This window comes from Lynx rufus, unplaced genomic scaffold (genome assembly GCF_022079265.1).
Source record: "Lynx rufus isolate CCGP_SWC_20201006 ecotype Redwood Valley unplaced genomic scaffold, mLynRuf1.p SCAF_2, whole genome shotgun sequence".
Classification (NCBI taxonomy): Eukaryota; Metazoa; Chordata; class Mammalia; order Carnivora; family Felidae; genus Lynx; species Lynx rufus.
The window spans coordinates 22,914,919-22,935,334 of record NW_025814834.1 but is presented as its reverse complement, the minus strand read 5'-3'; the positions used below and the strand labels follow the sequence as shown (position 1 = coordinate 22,935,334).

Genomic DNA, 20,416 nt, shown 5'->3' with positions numbered 1-20,416 from the left:
GACCAATAAGGATGCTCCTGCTGTCGTTGGGCTGCGTATGATGGATGGTTTCCTGCACAGAGTGGTAATAGTAAAGAGAGACAAAGGTAGGCAAAGTAGGGATCTATGCTGAAGAAGAAGGTGATATGCTGGATGAGGGAAAGGAGGGGAGTGGGGGTAGAAAGATAAGTATTCTAATTCTCAGGGTTTTTTTATTGCCTAATATTTTTTAAACAAATTTAATGTTTATTTATTTTAGAGAGGGACACACACAGAGCACGAGCAGGGGAGGGGCAGAGAGGGAGACACAGAATCTGAAGCAGGCTCCAGGCTCTGAGCTGTCAGCACTGAGCTCAATGCAGGGCTTAAACCCACTAACCATGAGATCATGACCTGAGCCGAAATTCGATGCTTAACTGACTGAGCCACCCAGGCGCCCCATGCCTAAAGTTTTTTGTTTGAGCAACTGGTGATGCCATTTACTTAGAGGGAAAGATTTGGCAGAGTAAAGATAGACAGTTGAGACATAGTAAGTAAAAAAGTCTGCTTTTGCATACTATGTCTGACATGCTGCATCACTAGCAGGAAACAGATGATACATGAAGTAAACTCAAATTGAATGTTTACAGAGATGTGAATGGGATTAAGGGACCAAACACAGCAACCAAGAGTTAGCAACAATGGGAAGTCTGAAGGGGCAGGGCAAGGAGAGCATTACTGGACACATTGGAGCTATAGTCATGGCCAAGGACCCACATAACATGAGTAGTGGGATTAGGTAGAAAACAGGACCAGTGACAAAATCACAGCTGAACAGGAAGAGAGGTAAAGTGGTCATTTATCTGTCCTCTTTATCTTTCTGCTCTTTCATATCCTATTGATGCTTCCCTCTGGATGAATCCAACCAGACACCCAAGAGCTTGAGTGCCCAAAGCGATGTCGTTGGTAGAGAGCAGGGCACAGAGTAGGACAGTGCCACATGGGGAGTGAATCTGACAGACAAATAGAAAAGGCAGCACCAATGCCTCTACTACTCTTTATTGGGATCTTTAAGAAGGCAGGAGAGCTAAGGGCAGAGATTATTTGAAAGTCATCAGCATTTCGGTGGTCTATGTTGCAAGTTCAGGGCTAATATTTGTCAGGCTGTCACTCTGTGTTAGGCACTCCATCAACATTTCACATGCATTTTTCCAATATAATTCTCAAAACAAACCTATAGGTTAAATATCATTACCTCATTGGCACGGTAACGGTATTTAACCTATAGGTTTGTTTGGAGAATTAAATGAGGCAATTGGAGCACAATGAAGTGAAGCAATTTGTTTAAGGTCACACTGCTATTAGGTAGCAGATCCAAGAATTAAGTAAGTCCCAGACGTTTCTATCCCCAGGGCCAGTGATAGCAATCATCACTGCACACAGCTTCTCTGAGAGAATTAAATACTGGTGCAATGACATGTTGGGTCACATGTGGTTTTTTTGTTTTTTTTTGTTTGTTTGTTTTGGCTTTTTTCTTATAAGGCTCTTCACTCTTACATTTTTTTCCACTTCTTTGAAAGAAAACAATTCTGACAAGAATTCATCAAAGAAAATATTCCAAATTTTACTATCCCGATTTGGGTATTACTTTTGATTAAGGCTGTTTGCAGACTAGAATATTAGTAACCTACATATTCCCTCTTCCACAAAAAGAGTAGATTCACTTTTATCTTGGGAACAAAGCTGGATAGAAAAGCTTTTTTTAACTTTTCCTAATTCATGAAACATTTATCTTCAAGTCAGGTTTTGTTATACCAGCACAAATGTGGTCTGTCAGCATTTCCATTATAACCCCATATTTCCAGGGCTTTTCAAGAGTGCCTTAGAGATTCTACTTTGAATTAAAACTTGGCATTGAGGATTTGAATCAGAAAACTCCATTTTCCTTAACAATTAATCAAATAGTTTAGAGATTCTCACTTTAGAAGAGCATCAAATGTAAAACTTTTACTAATGCAAAAAAAAAACATTTTGCTAATTTAAATATACATATATATATATATATATATACATATATATATATATATACCCTCACTATGCACGTATAATATTATACAACTATATATGATATTAGTTCTCAAAGAAAATTAACTATAAAAGTTCCTAAGACAATATATTAAAGCTAATTATAACTTTACTTTACTTTGCCATTTTGGCTTTGTAAGTAATTTATTTCTACTTTGGGTATTTAGAGAATTTGAAATTCTCAGCATAATTGGTTTAAAGTTGTAACAGTATCAAGATAATTGAACCAGAATAACATGGGCAGGGGGATCTGGAAAGAGTACCAAGATGTTTCAACATATTTTTGTGAAATTTAAATTCATGTGGGGAAATTTTGCATTCTGTGAAAAGGGATTAACAGCAAGCATTAATTCTGTAAATAAATATTTGAAATTTAACTTTGTGAACACAACAGTAATAGGACTAAACAGAGCTTAGTTATAAAGCCTGTCTAACTTTTCTTAGTTCCAAACTATTCCATGGATGTCCTATAGCAATGAGGAGACATGATGATAATACTCTTCCATATCTCATTTTGTAATCTTTTCTGTAGTCTTTCAACCAGCAGTAAATGGGTTTAGGACTAAGTAAATACCAGGTAGTGAATGAGAGGAGATGAAGCCTTTTAATAAGCCTATTCTCCTGATTGACCTCTCTCCAGCCACATTGGCTGCTTTGTTCTAGAAATACACTATGTAAAAACTCCTATCTCTGAGACATTTGCTTTACCTTTTCCTTCTTCCTGGAATTCTTTTTCTCTTGATGTCTGCTTGGCTTTCTTCAATTTTTGTTCAAACCTTACTTTTTAAATGTAGTCAAACCATATCATTCCCTTGATAATTTGGTTTACTCTTAGCCCCTCAATCCCAAAACCCATGATACCCCTTACCTTATCTGACTTTTCTTTTTTTTCCCCAATACTTATGATCTCCACAAACACACTTTATACTTTTTAAAATATCTATTCCCACCCTATCCACTTATAATATAGGGTGGATGAAGACAAGATGCTTTGTTTTATGTTATGTTTTATGTTCAAGGTTCTTTGTGCCTGACATAGATTAACTGCTGAAAAATATTTGTTGAATGAATACATTGTTCAATTACATCTGAATTTTAGCCCATAACAAGATTATACAAACAATATTCCACACATGACTTTCTCTGGTTCTTCTACAAAATTTGTGTTATTTCCATAAGATAATTAAGAATGTCTTTTGAACATTGGTGTCAAAATTAAAAGTCCCCATATTAAAATCCCCCATGTAATGTGTTGTGAGCCAAATTTTCTTGAGATAATTTAAACTGAAGTTTGGGAATTTTTGTGGCTAATAATTTTAGTTATTGTTTGGAAAAGATGACCTGAATGGATAGATGTGAAGTATAGTGTTCATAAAACAAATGATTATTTTGTGTTAAAAAGAATTTACATGTGTTATAACATTTTTATCATGTAATGATATTAATAACAAACTTTCAAAATTCAGGAAATAAAATGTGATCTTGTATTCCATGACAAACAAAAGAACCCTACATACTTAGCTATGATGGAAATGAGGTAAAACAAGAAACGTCTGTAAACGTTGACCCCATGGCTTGAAAACTATGCTAATTCTCACATAGTGAGAATTCACCACCAGCTCAGTAGCATAAAAGTGAGGATACTTGAATTTCAGTCCATAGACCAGCATGTATAACACACCAGCACAGCCATGTCTGATTTTGAATGGTAGCTGATAGCAAAAGCTAACATTTTCTATCATGAGAATGTATAATTTCATTATTGGACTAAACAATACTTTAAACCAAATAAAATTAATTATCTTTTGATTTCTGTCACATATTTGGAGAAATTTATTTGATTTTATTTCTGATTTGTCTTCCTAGGGTAACTGTGAGCAATCACTTTATGGTCATATGCATTCTGTCAATGATGCCACCTTCACTCCTAGGGTGAGTTCAGTTCTCTGGATAAATTATTTTAATACTTCATATATACAAGTTAACTGTATTGAAACAAAGTCCCAGGGGTGGGGGGATGGTAAGTTAACAGGGTGAAGAGAACAAGGCTAGGGATTAATTATGGCAGTGGAAAAAATATATAGTCTGGGTTGCAGAAGTTTAAAACACACATGTACAATATACAGTGGGAGGAATGACGAGGAATTCTACTATACTTACTCCACTTAAACACATTTTTTAAAGTGTCTTGTCTAATATGAGCTTCACAAAAGTAAGCAGGATAGACTTGTAAATATTAATGTAGAATCATAAAAATAATGAAAATGCTTGAATGGAAACCCAAGAATAAAAAAGCCGTCAAAGAAAAATAGACTTCCTTCAGGTTAGAACAGAGCAACCTTGATTTGACAGTTTTTCAATTGCTCATTGAAAGGTTTCAAATATATCTTTCTTCATATAAACTGATGACATAGCAAAAGTGTTTATCCATAAGCTTGAGGCATTCAGATATCAGGATGATTTCACCAACTAGGAAGACTGTTAAACACGGCTTTGAGTTGCTAAGCTAAAAGGGTGCAGATAGTTCTCAGGGAAGGATGATTTAAGTTTGTTCTTTCTCAGATGAAAGCTATTTGACTGATAGATGACCTCTCAAGTCCTTTCAAACTCTATGATTTAATTATTGCTATCATTTCACTTTGTCTCTAAATTCCCAATAGAGTGTGAATCTTAATTCCATATCCCTCTTCTTTCCCAATTAGCTAAAAAATTAATCTGATAGATTACCTACTTCTAACTTCAAAATGACAGCGTTGTCAAAATTCTGATACCATCATGCTGTTATTATTCTTTTAGACGGAAGAAAAATGCTCACTAAAAATTATTTCTTCTAAAGGCATGTTGTTTGCTCCAACTAAAATTGTGCTGGTGTCGCTGTGAATGACACCTGGAATGTTAGTGATGGGCTCAACTACAATTATATTTTAACAAATTCATCTTAGTAAGGAATTTCCATTTAATTGACTCTATTGAGCCAGTATATTATGGATTAGTTCTAGGTACCAAGTAAAATTTTATTTTTAGCAGAATTATGGAGCCATTTAAACACTATGAACCCATATGATATAAGGATATTTATGCTAAAAATCTATTAAACAGCTTACAGCTTTACATACCCTAAGAAAATTAAATGGAAGCTAAATGGAAATAAATTATTTTGTGAGTTAGGCATTTTATTTTTGGTAAGCAATAACATAGCTAAAAAAGACATACCATTTAACATCTCAAATAACAAAATTAATAAATATGGAAATAGCCAAATTAAATTTATTTATTTAGCAACCAAGGAAGATGTGCATTAAGTATACATAATACAAAAGCAAGATGATGAATATGAGGCCCAGATGTCTGAGATAGCTAACAAAATATGATATTAACAAAATGATATTTTGTTATGATGACTGACACTCCTAAGTGAAATTTTTGGTCACATATGTCAGTTGTTTTGGAAACGGTTTTATTTCACATACTTGCCAAAGAATATCAAAAGTTTAGGAGGTAGTAGTGACTGAAAGAGCACAAAGACTTTTACTCAAGGACATGGCATTGTGACACAGTTCCCATTCAAATAAACCATCAGACAAAGCTGTCATAATAAATGAATTATACAGTGCATATATAGCAGGCAGAGATTTGAATTATTTAGAATTAGACTTGCTAATTGTTTGATGCCTTTAGGGATATGTATTCAAATTGTATTACTAGTTAAAAATGTATTTAGCTATTTACGTAAACACAGTTTTAGGTAAATTCTACATTTTAAACTTCTGAGCAGAAATCATAAATGTAAAATTCAGTGTTACCTAGCTAGCAACCAAGAAACGCAGAAACAAACACCCAACATACGATAGTTATTTATGGTCCTAAAACTCTACATAAATTGAATTGTGTTTCTATGTTATATTATTAGGGCTATGATGTCTTTATTTCTGACTGATTTTTCTATTGGAAATAGATATTTTTTAAAACTGCTTTTTAAAGTAATCTGTTTAATGAAACATTTTAAGGAACTATGAAAGCTTTCTACTAAGTCCATTTTGTAAAGCAAAACAAAAATTTTAAAAATTGACAGTAATTGCTGAAAAACTAGTAATAGAAAATTCAATGTATGTTAAACACAAAACCAATAACATATATATATATATATAATAACATATATGTGTATGTTAACACATATATGTACATATATAACATACATATATATGTATACATATATAACACATATATATGTATGTTAATACATCTTTCCGTGGCTGTTTCCAGCTGTTTTCAAAGGCAGGTAGCCAGTGTGGCTATTGCTGTGCCTGCCTGATGAAGTCAGGTGAACACTATAAATCAACTCTATTAGAATACCAATGTATCTTTCCTTGGGAGTATTTACCTCCACCTCACACATTTAAGCTAGGAATTTAGTCTCATTGTTGAACAAAATTGGAAGGCTGTACAGGATCAAAGACAATTCTAGTAGTTATAGGGTTTTAATTAGAAAGAGAAGTCTTCAGACTTACCTCAAGTCCTATTCTTCTAATTAACCTGTTGTATTAATTCAAATATTGTTATATTGATTTTCCAAATATAGAGGTATGTGTCTTTATTGCAATTAAATAAAATATGGATATTCTGGTTCAAAAATGGATAACATTGTATATAGCCTTAATAGAAGACAAATCAAATTCTAACTTGTTTTCCACATATATAATGCCGTGAAAGCTGTAGCTGCCAAGAATGGAGGTGAAGGAACATGAAGTCAATCAGTGTTATCTTTACAGCAGTCTGAAGTTTTGAATAGATAAGAGAAACATGGGTTTAAGGAATTTGTACCAAGGAAGATACCTACTCCATCTGTTGACCTTGAGTCATGTGGAGGGTAAGAGATCTAGAAGGAAAGTGGTAATTGTGGATGATATTCAGGGTCACAATTTAAGCGAGGAAGATAAAGGAAGTGTTGGGATTTTAGGGGAATTGGCTGACTATGTATATGGAGAATGGTAGTGAAGGGTATATGAGAGATGGGAGGGGTAATGAGCTCAGATTGAGGAACAAACATAACTCTCTGGAAATGAAAGTCTAAGTAATAAGGGAAAACCTGCTGGCTTGAAAGGTCTATCAATAACAGAAATAAATATAACACCTTCTGTATGTCAAAATGGCCATAAAATCAAAATGAAAACATCAAAAAGCCAAAGAACTCATAAAACATAAAGGTATGGGAAAAGAGTAAGTCCAGTCTGCATTCTATCCCTAAGTATCTTACCCTGCACTTTCTACCATAAGGAAGTATGGTCTAAGTTAACTTCATTTTAAGGGTCATCAAGGAAAAAATTGACTTCCAGAATTAAGTGAGGGCTCATGGATCAAATGAGATCTTTTAAACTCAAAATACACCAGCATCCCACTGAAATCCTAAAGCAGATTGACCGCTTGAATAGATTTCACTGCTGAGAATCTCCCAGGCACTCTCCTTCATTCTTTGAAGACTACAGTTCCTGAATCACTCTTTCTCTACCTATGTGGCCCATGAGATAGTCTGACCACGTACTTCCTTGACCACATTTTCTCCAACACCCTTTTTCTCCTCAGCTACATGTTCCAGAAGTCAGACTCTGAACACCTTAGTCATTAACTGTAAATGTATTGCATCCAAAATCGCATTTCCAAGCATGCTTTTCTGAAAGCTTATTTGTCTTTCCAGGTCTTAGGTAAATCCAGTACAACATTTTCTCTCCCTGACTGAGCGGTCTAATCAGTTAAAATCTCACTCACCTTCTTATCACCTTTCTGCCTTCACTTTATCATTTTACCCCAGCTTAGGTTCTTCAGTTGCCATTCTGTCAGTTCCATTGCAAAGAACTTTAGTTCAATTTGACCTAATTTTCTCTATATTACATACCTGGAAAATCTACATTCTTTAGCCTGTACAGAAAGGATTTAAAAATGCAAGAGAATTGGGGTGCCTTGGTGGCTCAGTTGGTTGAGTGTGTGACTCTTGATTTCAGCTCAAGTCATGGTCTCACAGTTTCCCGGGTTTGAGCCCCTTGTCAGGCTCTGCACTGACTGATGGCACAGAGCCTGCTTGGGATGCTCTCTCTCCCTCTCTCTCTGTCCCTCCCTCACTCATGTTCTCTCTGTCTCTCTCAAAATAACTAAATAATTAAAAAAAATTTTTTAATTAAAAAGTTTTTTAATTAAAAAAATTAAAATTAAAATTAAATAATAATGTGGGAGATTTTAATATACTATACCATCAAATTGGTTGCTTTCTGGTTGTTTTTTTTTAAATATAGTTGACACAAAATGTTGCATTAGTTTCAGGTGAACAACTTAGCGATTTAAGAGGTTTATGTGTTATGCTATGTTTATCACAAATATAGCTACCATTGGTCCTGTTAACATCACTGTTAAAATGTCTTTGACTGTATTCCTTATTCTCTGCTTTATATTCCCATGACTTACTCATTCCATAGCTGGAGGCCTGTATCTTCCTCTATCCTTCACCCATTTTGCCCAACCCCTCATCCTCTTCCCCCCTGGCCAACCATCAGTTTGTTCTCTGTATTTATAGTCCTGATTCTGCTTTTTGTTTACTCATTTTTTTTACATTCTATTTATGAATGAGATAATATGGTATTTGGCTTTCTCAGTCTGAATTATTTCACTTAGCATAATCCCCTCCAGGTTCATCTTTGTTGTCTCAAATGGCATGATCTCATCCTTTTTTATGGCTGTGTAATATCCCACTGTGTGTGTGTGTGTGTGTGTGTGTGTGTGTGTGTGTGTGTGTATACACCACATTTTCCTTATCCATTTGTCTATTGATGGACACTTAGATTGCTTCCATGTCTAGGCTATTTTAAATAATACCACAATACACATAGAGGTGCATATATCTTTTGGAGTTAGTGTCTTGGTTTTCCCTGGATAAATACACAGTAGTGGAATTATTGGATCATATAGTATTTCTAAACAGTTCCTTTTCTCCACATCCTTGCCAACACTTGCCTTGTTTCTTGTCTTCTTGATTTACACATTCTAACAGATATAGATGATATTTCATTGTGCTTTGATTTGCATTTCCCATTAGTGAAGTTGAGCATCTTTTCATGTATCTGTTTACCACCTGTATGTTTTCTTTCTGGAGATATCTATTCAGGTCTTCTGCCCATTTTTAGTAAGATTGTTTGGGTTTTTTTGGTGATAATTTGTAGAAGTTCTTTATATATTTTGGATAATCCTTTATTGGATATATCATTTGAAAATATGTTCTCCCATTCAGTAGGTTGTCTCAGTTTTTCCCTATTGAGAATAAGTATGGGTTTTTCATATATGATTTCCATATATTGTTCCTTATTTGATTTTTGTTGAGAGTTTTTATCATGAGTGAAAATTTTGGACCAATGTGTTTTCATTTTCATATGTCTCCATGTATTGTTTTGATTACTCCTCTCTTGCTTCATTGACTCATTGATTGTTTAGTATCATTTTATTTAATCACATGTTTGTATTTTTTTCCAGGTTTTTTTCATGTGATTTCTAGTTTCATACCATTGTAGTTGGGAAAGTTGCATGGCATGGTATTGAGGCTTTATGGCCTAATATGTGATCTATTTTGAAGAAGATTCCATGTGCACTTGAAAAGAATGCATATTCTGTTGTTTTTGAATGGAATGTTCTATATATATCTGTTATGTCCATCTGGTCAAATGTGTCATTCAATGACATTGTTTTCTTATTGATTTTCAATGTAAGTGGAGTAATAATACTTTAAAGTATTAAAATAGGACTTTAAAGTCCCCTGCTATTATTGTATTACCACCTATTTCTCTCTTTATATCTGTTAATCTTTGCTTTATGTATTTATGTGCTCCAGTGTTGGGTACATATTTACAACTGTTATATCCTCTTGTTGGATTGATCCCTTTAACTTTCTGTAATGTCTTTCTGTGTCTCTTGTTATCGTCTCTGCTTTAAAGTCTATTTTGTCTGGTACAGGTATTGATAACCTAGGTTTTTTTCCCCTCCATTTGCATGGTGAATGTTTTTCCATCCCTTCATTTTCAGTCTGTATGCATCTTTAGGTCTGAGATGAGTCTCCTCTAGGTGAATATAGATGGTCTTGTTTTTATATCTGTTCTGCCACTCTATTTTGATTAGAGCATTTAGGCCATTTACATTTAAAGTAATTATTGATAGGTATGTACTTATTGCCATTTTTAAAATTTATTTTCTTGTTGTTTTTGTAGTTCTTTTTTCCTTTTTCTTTTCTTGTTCTCTTTCTTTGTGATCAGTGAATATCTATAGTGTTTTGTCTGGCTATCTTTCTCCTTATTTGTTTGTGTATCTATCATAGGCTTGGGGTTTGGGATTACCATGAAGCTCATATATAACATTCTAAGTAAATAGCTGTTCATATTAATTTGATGATCATTCAAGTTCAAACACAATCTAAATGAATGTGTTTTCTTTCCCCTTTCTCTTTCCTTTTTACTCCATTCTCTATTTTATGTATATGTTGTCATATTTTACATCTTTTTATTCATATTTTTGTTAGGTCTAATTATGGCCAATTATTTTCCATTTAAATAAATCTCTTTAACATATCTTGTAAAACGTTTTGTGGTGATAAACTCCTTTATCTTTTATTTGTCTGGGAAATTCTTTATCTTTCCTTCTTATCTGAATGATAACCTTGAAGGGTAGAGTATTCTTGGTGGTAGGTTTTTTTTCCTCCAGCACTTGGAATATATCATGTCACTCCCTTCTGGCTTGCAAAAATTCCGCTGAAAAGTCAGCTGATAGCTTTGTAAGCTTTTCTCTTGTGAGTAACTTTTTGTTTCTCTCTTGCTGCTTTTAGGATTCTCTTTATCTTTAACTTTTGACATTTTAATTATTATGTGCTATGGTGTGGACTTCCTTGAATTCATCTTGTTTGGATTTCTCTGTATTTCCTGGACTTAGATGTCTATTTCTCTCCTTAGATTAAGGAAGTTTTCAGTTATTATTTCTTCAAATAAGTTTTCTACATCTTTATTTCTCTCTTCTTCTCTCTCTTCTTCTCTTCACCCCTATAAGGTGAATGTTTGTTGCTTGATGTTGTCCAAGATATCTCTTAATCTGCCCTCATTTTTAAAAATTCTTTTTGGGGCACCTGGGTGGCCCAGTCGGTTAAGTGCCAGACTTCAGCTCAGGTCATGATCTCAGGGTTCATGAGTTCAAGCCCCGTGTCAGGCTCTGTGCTGACAGCTCAGAGGCTGGATGGAGCCTGCTTCAAATTCTGTGTCTCCTCTCTCTCTGCCACTCCCCCACTTGCACTCTGTCTCTCTCTCTCAAATAAATAAACATTAAAAAAAATGTTTTTAATTCTCTTTTTGCTGTTCAGCTTGTGTGTTTTCCATTACCTTGCCTTCCAGATTGCTGATAGTGTTATGCCCAGAATTCGTGATCCCCAAAGACCACCAGGGAGCCGAGTCCAATGCAAAAGCAAAGCTTTTGCAAAGCTTGAGCTAGCTCAAGCTCAATCCCCTACCTGCACCGAGGCAGTGGTGAGATACCGGAGAGGGAGAGCGAGTTTCAAAAGCACAAAGGTTTTATAGGGGTCTAGGGGTAGTTGGTGAGGTAATGGTCGTGGCCTCAGCCGATTGACTGGGGAAGGGTCAGAGTCCTGTTTCGCAGGTTGCCGGGTGTGGTTTGATCGGGAAGTTACTCAAGGGGAGGAGGCATGGTCTGAAGTTTGAGCGGAGAATTTCTTTCTGCAGCCATGTCAGGGACATAGTCACTCAAGATGGAGGATACAGAACAAGATGGAGGACACAGAACAAAATGGAGTCGGCTGGCCTAGGTCTGCTCTTTCAATAGTTTTTTCTGCATCCTTAATCTATTGTTGATTCCCTCTAGTGTGTTTTTATTTCATTTATTGTATTTTCTAGTTCTGACTGGTTCTTTTTAATGTTTTCTATCTCTTTATTGAAGCTTTCACTGAATTATTCCATTATTTCCTCCAGCCCAGTGAGTGTCTTTATGATCATTACTTTCAATTATTTATCGGGCAAATTGTTTCTTTCTGTTTCATTTAATTCTCTTACTAAGGTTTTTTTTCTTGTTCTTTCTTTTGGAGAATATTCCTGTGTCTCCCCCATTTTGTTTGACTTTCTGTGTTTGTTTCTATGGATTCAGTAAAATGGCTACTTCTCCTAAACTTGAGGGAGTTGTCTTATGTATGGTCACCCCTGTGCAGCTTGCATGTGCTTGGTGGTGGCTGTTGCTGGCTGGCTGGAGCTGTGGCTGTATATGCTACTCTTTTTTTTTTTTTTTTTTTAATGTGGAAAAATAAGCCATTTATTTGCTTAAGCCATGATTGGTTAGTTTGTAACTTACATTTGAACATATCCCGCGCCCACCCCACCACTGCCAGGTGAATTCTACCAGGCATTTATTTAATTTATTTATTTCATTTTTAAAATATAATTTATTGTCAAATTGGCTAGGTTATTGTCAAATTATTGTCAAATTAATAGGTTAAATTTGGTGTGTCTGTGGAGAAGGTAAGTTCAGAGTCTTCCTATGTTTCCATCTTAAACTGGAAACCTGGGCCTTTTTTATTTTTTTCTCTTTCTTTAAGTTAACTTTAAATTTATGACTCCAAAGTACAAATAACCACTCATTATTACTGAACATTTAAAATATATTTGTTTAGTGTGTTCACTTTTCTATTCACTTAGATTACTTTCATACCTTTTCCTCAAATATCCTCATACTCCCACTTCCCTCTCCTCCACAAACCCTCTTCTTATATCCTTGACTCATTCTTTTATGATAAAATAAAAGCCTTCAGAGAAGAAATCTCTTATTCCTACTACTACATCTCTAAATGTATGGGCATCTCCAGGCATTGTCACTGTCTCACCTTCAGTAATCATAGAAGGAGTTGTCAGGCTCTAAGATATTTTAATATTTTAGATTGTACAATAAATTTCATGTCCCATTCTTCTTTCACTCTCTTCATAAGTTTACATTTACAGTTATTTCTTTCTTTCCCCCTTCCTATAGGAGTATTTTTATCTGTACATAAACCTGCTCCAAAATTTCCCATTTTTTAAAAAATGTTTGACATTCCATCTCTCAATCACTTGCTGCCTTACTTTTCTTACTTTCACATATTCTTAATAGTTTCATTTTATAAATTTAGACTTATTTAAAATTGCTTTTAGCAACAGATCTATGAAATATATGTGAAAAATTTTTTGAGAAAGAGACAGCATGAGTAGGGGAGGGAGGGGCAGAGAGAGAAGGAAAGGGAGACTCCCAAGCAGGTTCCACACAGCCAGCACAGAGCCTGATGTGGGACTTGAAGTCACAACTGTGAGATCATGGTCTGAACTGATACCAAGAGTTGGACGTTTAACTGACTGAGCCACCCAGACACTTCTCTATTGAGTTTTTATATTTCTGTTACTACATTTATGATCCATAGAATTTCTGTTGGATTCTTTTTAAATTTGCCGACCCTCGTTTCATTGTTTTTTGTTTTGTTTTTGTCTATTTTTGAGTTTAGATATATGTTAATTTTTTCACTTTTTAATCCATAATTTCTTTGAAGTTTGAATGACAGTGTTATTTTTTCATTATCTTATTCCTCCATGTTGCCCTGAAATTTCCTATATCATCTTTTCTTCAGCCATTAAAGTATGAACTCCAAGTCAAAAACTCCACTGAAACTGCTCTTAATTTTCATATTGTTACATCCATTGGTTAATTTTCCATTATTATCAGGTTTTACTTTTCATAATCACTTAAAAAAATTCTTCATGAATCCTAAGAAGTAAAATCTCCATGGTCATTGCTTCTCAATCTACTGTGCTGAATCCTTCTTTATCTCTTGACTGCTAAATATTAAACAATGTCAAGACTCAATCTTAAATCCTGTTTTTTAGCACATTTTCTTTTCATTCAAACCTGTGACTTTTGCCTACATGTGATGATTTCCAAGTAGGTCCCACTTGGATCATCATCATTACACTTATCATTAGCTATTTTGCTTCTCAGCCTGAATATCTATAATATGTCTTCTTTTAACATGTTAAAAATAAAACTCTTGCTTTCCCTTCATCTTAACTGGTTCCTTTATCCAGCTCTTACCATCTTAGTGTCACCCTATTCATCCCTTCACAGAAGCAGGAGATCAGTCATAGTTCACAATTGTCTTGGGACTTTTTGACTGTTTACTTTTTGGGAAAAAAAAATCTTTCTAAATTGGAATGCAGTGAAAAGAAATGAAAAAAAGAACATTTTAAAATCTTATTTGACTCAATATCTCTAAAATCTAGTATAGTTTATTTTATATTTTTAATGTTCAAAAATATCGTGAATGGATGCAGAGTTCTGAACAAATGAAAGTATAAAGAATTAATTACAGCATTGTATCATTGCATCTTATTGATTTCTATTTTATTAGCCTTCCAAATTCTGTGGACTGCGAGTTAAACATATTTTATTATCAGGATAGATTAGTTGCTCCTTAGAAAGCCTCTATAGAATCATCATTTCCTATGACTTTGGGACACTGGAAAATTACCAAATTTCAATTATACTTTTGGATCCTGATTTTCCCAGTCATGAGATATATAATCTTGAGCAATCATTCAGTTCTTTTTTGAAAATGAATGATAAAAAGAACAGTGAGTGTTAGATTATACATGAAATGTATTTAACATAGTGCCTGACAACTAGAAAATGCTATTATTATCACTCTTCCTCCCTCCTCCTTCCTCCTCCTCCTCCTCTTTCTTCTTCTTCTCCTTTTCCTTCTCCTTCTCTTTCATGAAGCTAACAGTCCTTTTATCCATTTGCATTCAAATAAGTAACAGTAAATAAAAGAATACACACAAACACATAAGATAAATTTCTTATGTCCCATAATTCAATTGTGTTTAACATAATATCAGTAGTATAACCATAAATCTGCAATATACATTTTGTACTCTAACAGAGATAAAAAAAAATGGAATTCTAAAGCTATTCCAAATAAAAACTATGCACTTGTACTAAACTTGAGCTGAATCCTACTAAAAAAATGGATATAAATCTCAGTAGGAGATGTTTTTTTCATATCAGAATATACCATTTAGTAATTAGTCACTTAAGTGTTTTAAATTTGATCTGATATAGATTAATTGCTTTTCCTAAGTTGCCAGTATGTGTACATAAATGCATTAATTCACATTACCTTTTATTTAAATCATGAAATATACTAATACCTGCAATTGCCTAGTTAAAAAAAAATTATACTCTCTCCATTTTAGTAAAACAAGCTCAATATCTGATTTTCTCAACTTTGTTTGTTATCCAAACTCAAATGGAAAGTACTTAGTATCAGTCTCTGGCCATTTTATATAAAGAAATACAAACAACATTTAGGTCATGCAGCCATTGATCCTCTGAAGGACAAATGATGTCAGGCAGTACTTACACGCCAAAAAAATTTCAATTTTGTTTACTTCTTCAGCAATCCAACTTGATGTCAATTACCATTTAGCTGGGCCAATAATATTGATATTTGATGTCAGTTCTTATTCATTACTGCACCTAGATGATGCATAAGTCAAACTTTCAGATGGTGGTGAAAAACACTAAAGCATATTCTACCTGGGGAAATTGGAAACAACAGCAGAATAGAAAATTAAGGGGCATGTAGGATGCCATTTTATTTTATATGAGATTTGAATTATTTCAATGCTCCTAATATTCAAAAATTAACTTTATAAATTTTAAACTAATATAATACTATGATATTCTTAAACTAAATCTTTAATGAAGGAATTTTCTTGCCTTAACACTTTTCAGAGAAAATAACTTCTGATAGAAAATTATGACACTCAAAAGGAAAGGGAAAAAAAAGTGAGTTGGATAAGCAGACATTCAAAACTTAATTAGAAAATTATTTTTAAGGGGCGCCTGGGTGGCGCAGTCGGTTAAGCATCCGACTTCAGCCAGGTCACGATCTCGCGGTCCGTGAGTTCGAGCCCCGCATCAGGCTCTGGGCTGATGGCTCAGAGCCTGGAGCCTGTTTTCGATTCTGTGTCTCCCTCTCTCTGCCCCTCCCCCGTTCATGCTCTGTCTCTCTCTGTCCCCCCAAAAAAAAAAAATTATTTTTAAGTGTAATGAATTTATAGAGATCTCCCTTTATTTCTGCTTTGTTTTGGTCTTGGAAGTTAAATACTGTAAATGACAAAAGAATAGGACATTTGAAATTATATCATTCTGCCCTCAAAGTTTAACCTTCAATAACTTCTACAGTTGGATAGCAATGAATTCATGCATTTGTAATTTTCTAGATAGTTCCAATGAAACTAGAAGCAACATTATTATGTTATATTTCTTGACACTTCCTCTTTAACTATAAAACTAATAATTTTTCAGTATATACATCTTTTGGATGGCTTAAAAACTTGGGGCATATATGAAAACTTCAGTAATAAAATTTCTACTTAATATCTCCCTACTGAGCACCTACTATGTCTTGGGCACTGATCTGAATATTGAGTGTTCAGCAGTGAATGAGGCTAAGTCCTATTCTTATGGACTTTATATTCTGGTAACAAAAGACAATAAACAAGTAAATAAATGAAGTCTCAAGAATAATGCGTGTTATCTAACCAGAATAAATTAGCGTAAAAAGAGCAATTAGGTGAGAGTTGAGGTTTATAATGGAACAGGTTAGGGAAGACTCTCTGAGAGAATGACATTTAAGAAAATCATGCAATGATCTTAAAGAAGAGAACTCAAATAGAGGAAACAGCAAAGGCCAAGTTCCTGAGGTGATAGTAGTATGGGGTAATAGAGTAAAGGCACTGGAATGGACTGGAATTACATTAAGTAGGTGGAATATGTTGCATATAATAGGAAAGTGTTAACTTAGATGGTTGTTATTGGTTAAATGTGAAACAGTTGAGGCCATTTTAGAACAACCTCATAGCATTATATGTGGATTCCAGAATGTTTATTTATACAAAAAATACCCTAGCATGATACATTTTTTTTTTAATTTTATAGCTGAGTAATGCCTAAACTTTTTTTTCCCCCCATAACTCTTGGCATAATTCTTGGTAGAAAATTTAATTAATAAATATTCATTGATTAATAAATATCAGAAAGTCCTGCAAGTCAGAACTCAAGGAGCATTTGAGAGGACATAGGACAGTTTTTGCTGTGACACAATTGAATTTATTTTACACTATCAATCTTAAAATGTTACTTAAAAATTTAATACACTTTTCAGACTTTCCATGTTTGTTTTGAGCATTTGACTGCCAAAAATAGTTCAAAATATATTTACTACTTGTATAAGAAACTATGTCACTGCTCAGAACATTTGGCCATTTAGGCAAGTGGTTTCCCCGTGCATGGAAGTCTCATTTAAACAGTTTTTACAGTACTAAGATATTCTAAGTAATATAAAAATATCAATATAAAATTACATTTATTTCAAGTCATGATTAGTTATCGTCAGTCTAAGCTTGCATGTGATTTAAACGTTTGAAAAATTGCATGTTTAATAAACATGAGTTTTCTAAGAGATTTTTTTACATACAGGGGTAATGTCTATTGCATCATATATTATCCCTGAATCACATAATTAGAGTGAAAAGAATTGCCACACCAATTTACTCATAAGCACAATTATAAGAAAACTTGATTATTCCTTTTAATGTAATGTTCTCCAATTAATTGTGTGTTTGTGGTGAATGTGACCCCCATTAATCCATACTTCAAGAAGTGACTACTAGTTAACATGCAAAACTACAGGGAGAACAGGAAAATCTGCCCTTCTTCTTCAGAAGATTTAATTTGTATACCAAGAGTGGCCCTGCATGGAAAATGTTTCAAAAGTTACATTTCCCGGCAGATGGTCTGGAATTCTCTGTGGCAGACTGTACAATGGTCTTGGACCCAGCATGTCAATCACCACTGTGCTCCGCCTTTCCTTCCCCTTTCAACAGCGTTATCAAAAAACTCAACAGTTTTCTAACTAAAGGAATTTAAGCTTCTCTATTTAAATTAAATTTAGAAACCTAAATTTATTGTATATTTTCTAAAATATTGAAGTTCACGTACTCTTTTTTTTTTGAGAATTTGCAAACATTCCTTGACTTGTATTGGATGGTAGTGAAACAAAAGAAACTTTTCTAATGTAAATGCTGCTGATATCTAGATCTTTTACTTCATCTGAACTAGAGAAAATGAAGACCACAAAGAACTCAAATATAGACTGTGGGATTTTTTTGTTGTTTTTGGTTTGGTTTTTTGGGTTTTTTGCTTGTTTTTTTTTTTTGTTTTTTATAAGGCTTGATATTGAATTTCACTGAAGGTGTTCAAAACTTTCTCTTGTTAAACTGAAGGGTAGAAATTTTTCTCATAAATGGTTGGTTTTCAGTGTACACACTTAAGTACAAATTTTACAAAAGAAACCAAGAAATTAAATTATGGGTTGCTTTCTGATTATGTTATTTTTCATATACCTAAAAATAGTAAAAATAGACTGTGCCTTTTTAGAATTCTAACTTTTCTTTCTCCAAAGAGTATTGTATGGATACAATTCCATATCTTTAGGGAAATATAATTATATTTCTAGTTAAAAAAAAATTTAGAGTTTCTAAAAAGTTCTAGGCAAACAGAAACACAGCCTAGTAAAGCAATAGTTCTTTAAAAGGCTATGAGTTTTAGCTAAATATATATAGTTACATCCTCTAATCTGTTTTTATGAATCAAACTATAAGGGATATTTTATCCACTCACTTCAATATGGCAACAGACAAATATAGCCTATCATCATAAACATGAACTTTAGTAATATACACATTATGGTGACTCAAACCTGTTCATAAATTACCATACATACATATATATATACATATACATACATATACATATACACGCATATATACACATACATATACATACATATATACATATACATAATAATTTGTAAATAGGTTTGTGTGTATGTATGTATATATATATATATATATACATACATACACACACATACATGTATATATATAATGTATATGTGTATTTGTGTATGTATATCTGTATATAATGGAAATACCCTGAATTTATGTGACTGCACTTATGTACATGTCAAAATAAAATCAATTTATTGCAGATTTCCCCAATAGTGCTTTTGCAATGAACACTATATTAATCAATAATAATTGGCCACTTTAAAAGAGACTTCTGCCAAATAGAGTAACACCTTTGTTTACTATCATAAGACAAAACAGGTTTAACAGAATTTGTGTGGATCTAGTTATGATATCAGCTGCACGATTAAAGAGCAAAAGGGCAAAGAGAAAAAGGAGTGATATTAAGAACAGTATTAACATGTTGCTGCCATTTTTCCTAGATGATTTGCTTTATTTCACTATAGAGTGTTAAAAATGCATACCTTTGAAAAGCTGCATCTAAACCCTTATGAAATGATTATTTTGAAATTAGTAGAAATATGAATTTGTACCTAGTTCATAGTCAGTACTCTAAATATTTTGAAACTGACTTAGGTGAATAAAAAAAAATCATCTTTTTCCAACAAGGGAAGAAACAGCTTTGACTGGAAAATTTTCAGTCTGCACCTAAGTCAGCTGCTCATGTGGACATCTGGGTCCCAAGCCCCTGTCTGACCTCTAGTCTCCCCTGCAGAAAACTAGCGCTTCTCTAATTTTCATTCCCTGCTCTGCCCCCTTCATTACTCTGGGAGTATAGAAGGACTGACTTTCTCCCTTGATAAAGGACAACAAATAATGAATTTAAGTGCCTGCATCATTAAAATTGTTATCCCTGCACACTATTTCAAATGCAGTATCAACTGTGACCAGCTTTTACTCTTCATGGGGTCTTGTCATCTCCGTGTTCTCATGTAAATTAATGCAAAAACTGCTCCAGCAGTATCACATGATGTTTATTTCCAACTCCAAGTGGATTGTTCTGTTTCTTGATCTGGTAAATGGAAAGAACAGCTTGGCAGTGTGCTAAATTACAGGTTAACAAACAGAGTATTGGTCCAAACAGGGGTGAAGAGCTTTGGGGAAAAAAAGCACAGTATGTATTTTCAAGTGTGTTGAAACAGAGATGCACCTGTATATATTTTGTTCTTACATATAAATATTTCTAAAATATAAAGTCACAGGACAATACATTTCATTTCACTTAAGAGGTTTACAAATTAGTTTGGATAAGATGATGCCATAGCTCATTAAGGTCTATGATCATGTCATACCCATTTCTGTCTTGCATTTCTCCTGTCCTTTCTCCCCATTACTGCACTCCGTCACCTGGCACTGAGGCATTCTAACAGGGAATGCTTCTCTGGTAAGTATTTAAT

At 33.8% G+C, this 20,416-nt stretch overlaps 1 protein-coding gene across 1 annotated transcript in view; it reads left to right on the top strand.

Moving 5' to 3' along the window:
- SPAG16 (sperm associated antigen 16) overlaps window positions 1–20,416 on the top strand; it is a 992,367-nt gene that overhangs the window by 692,738 nt on the left and 279,213 nt on the right. The window contains exon 14 of the mRNA XM_047084254.1: window positions 3,910–3,975. Within this exon, the coding sequence (XP_046940210.1) occupies window positions 3,910–3,975 (66 nt within the window). The remainder of the gene's footprint in view (window positions 1–3,909; window positions 3,976–20,416) is intronic.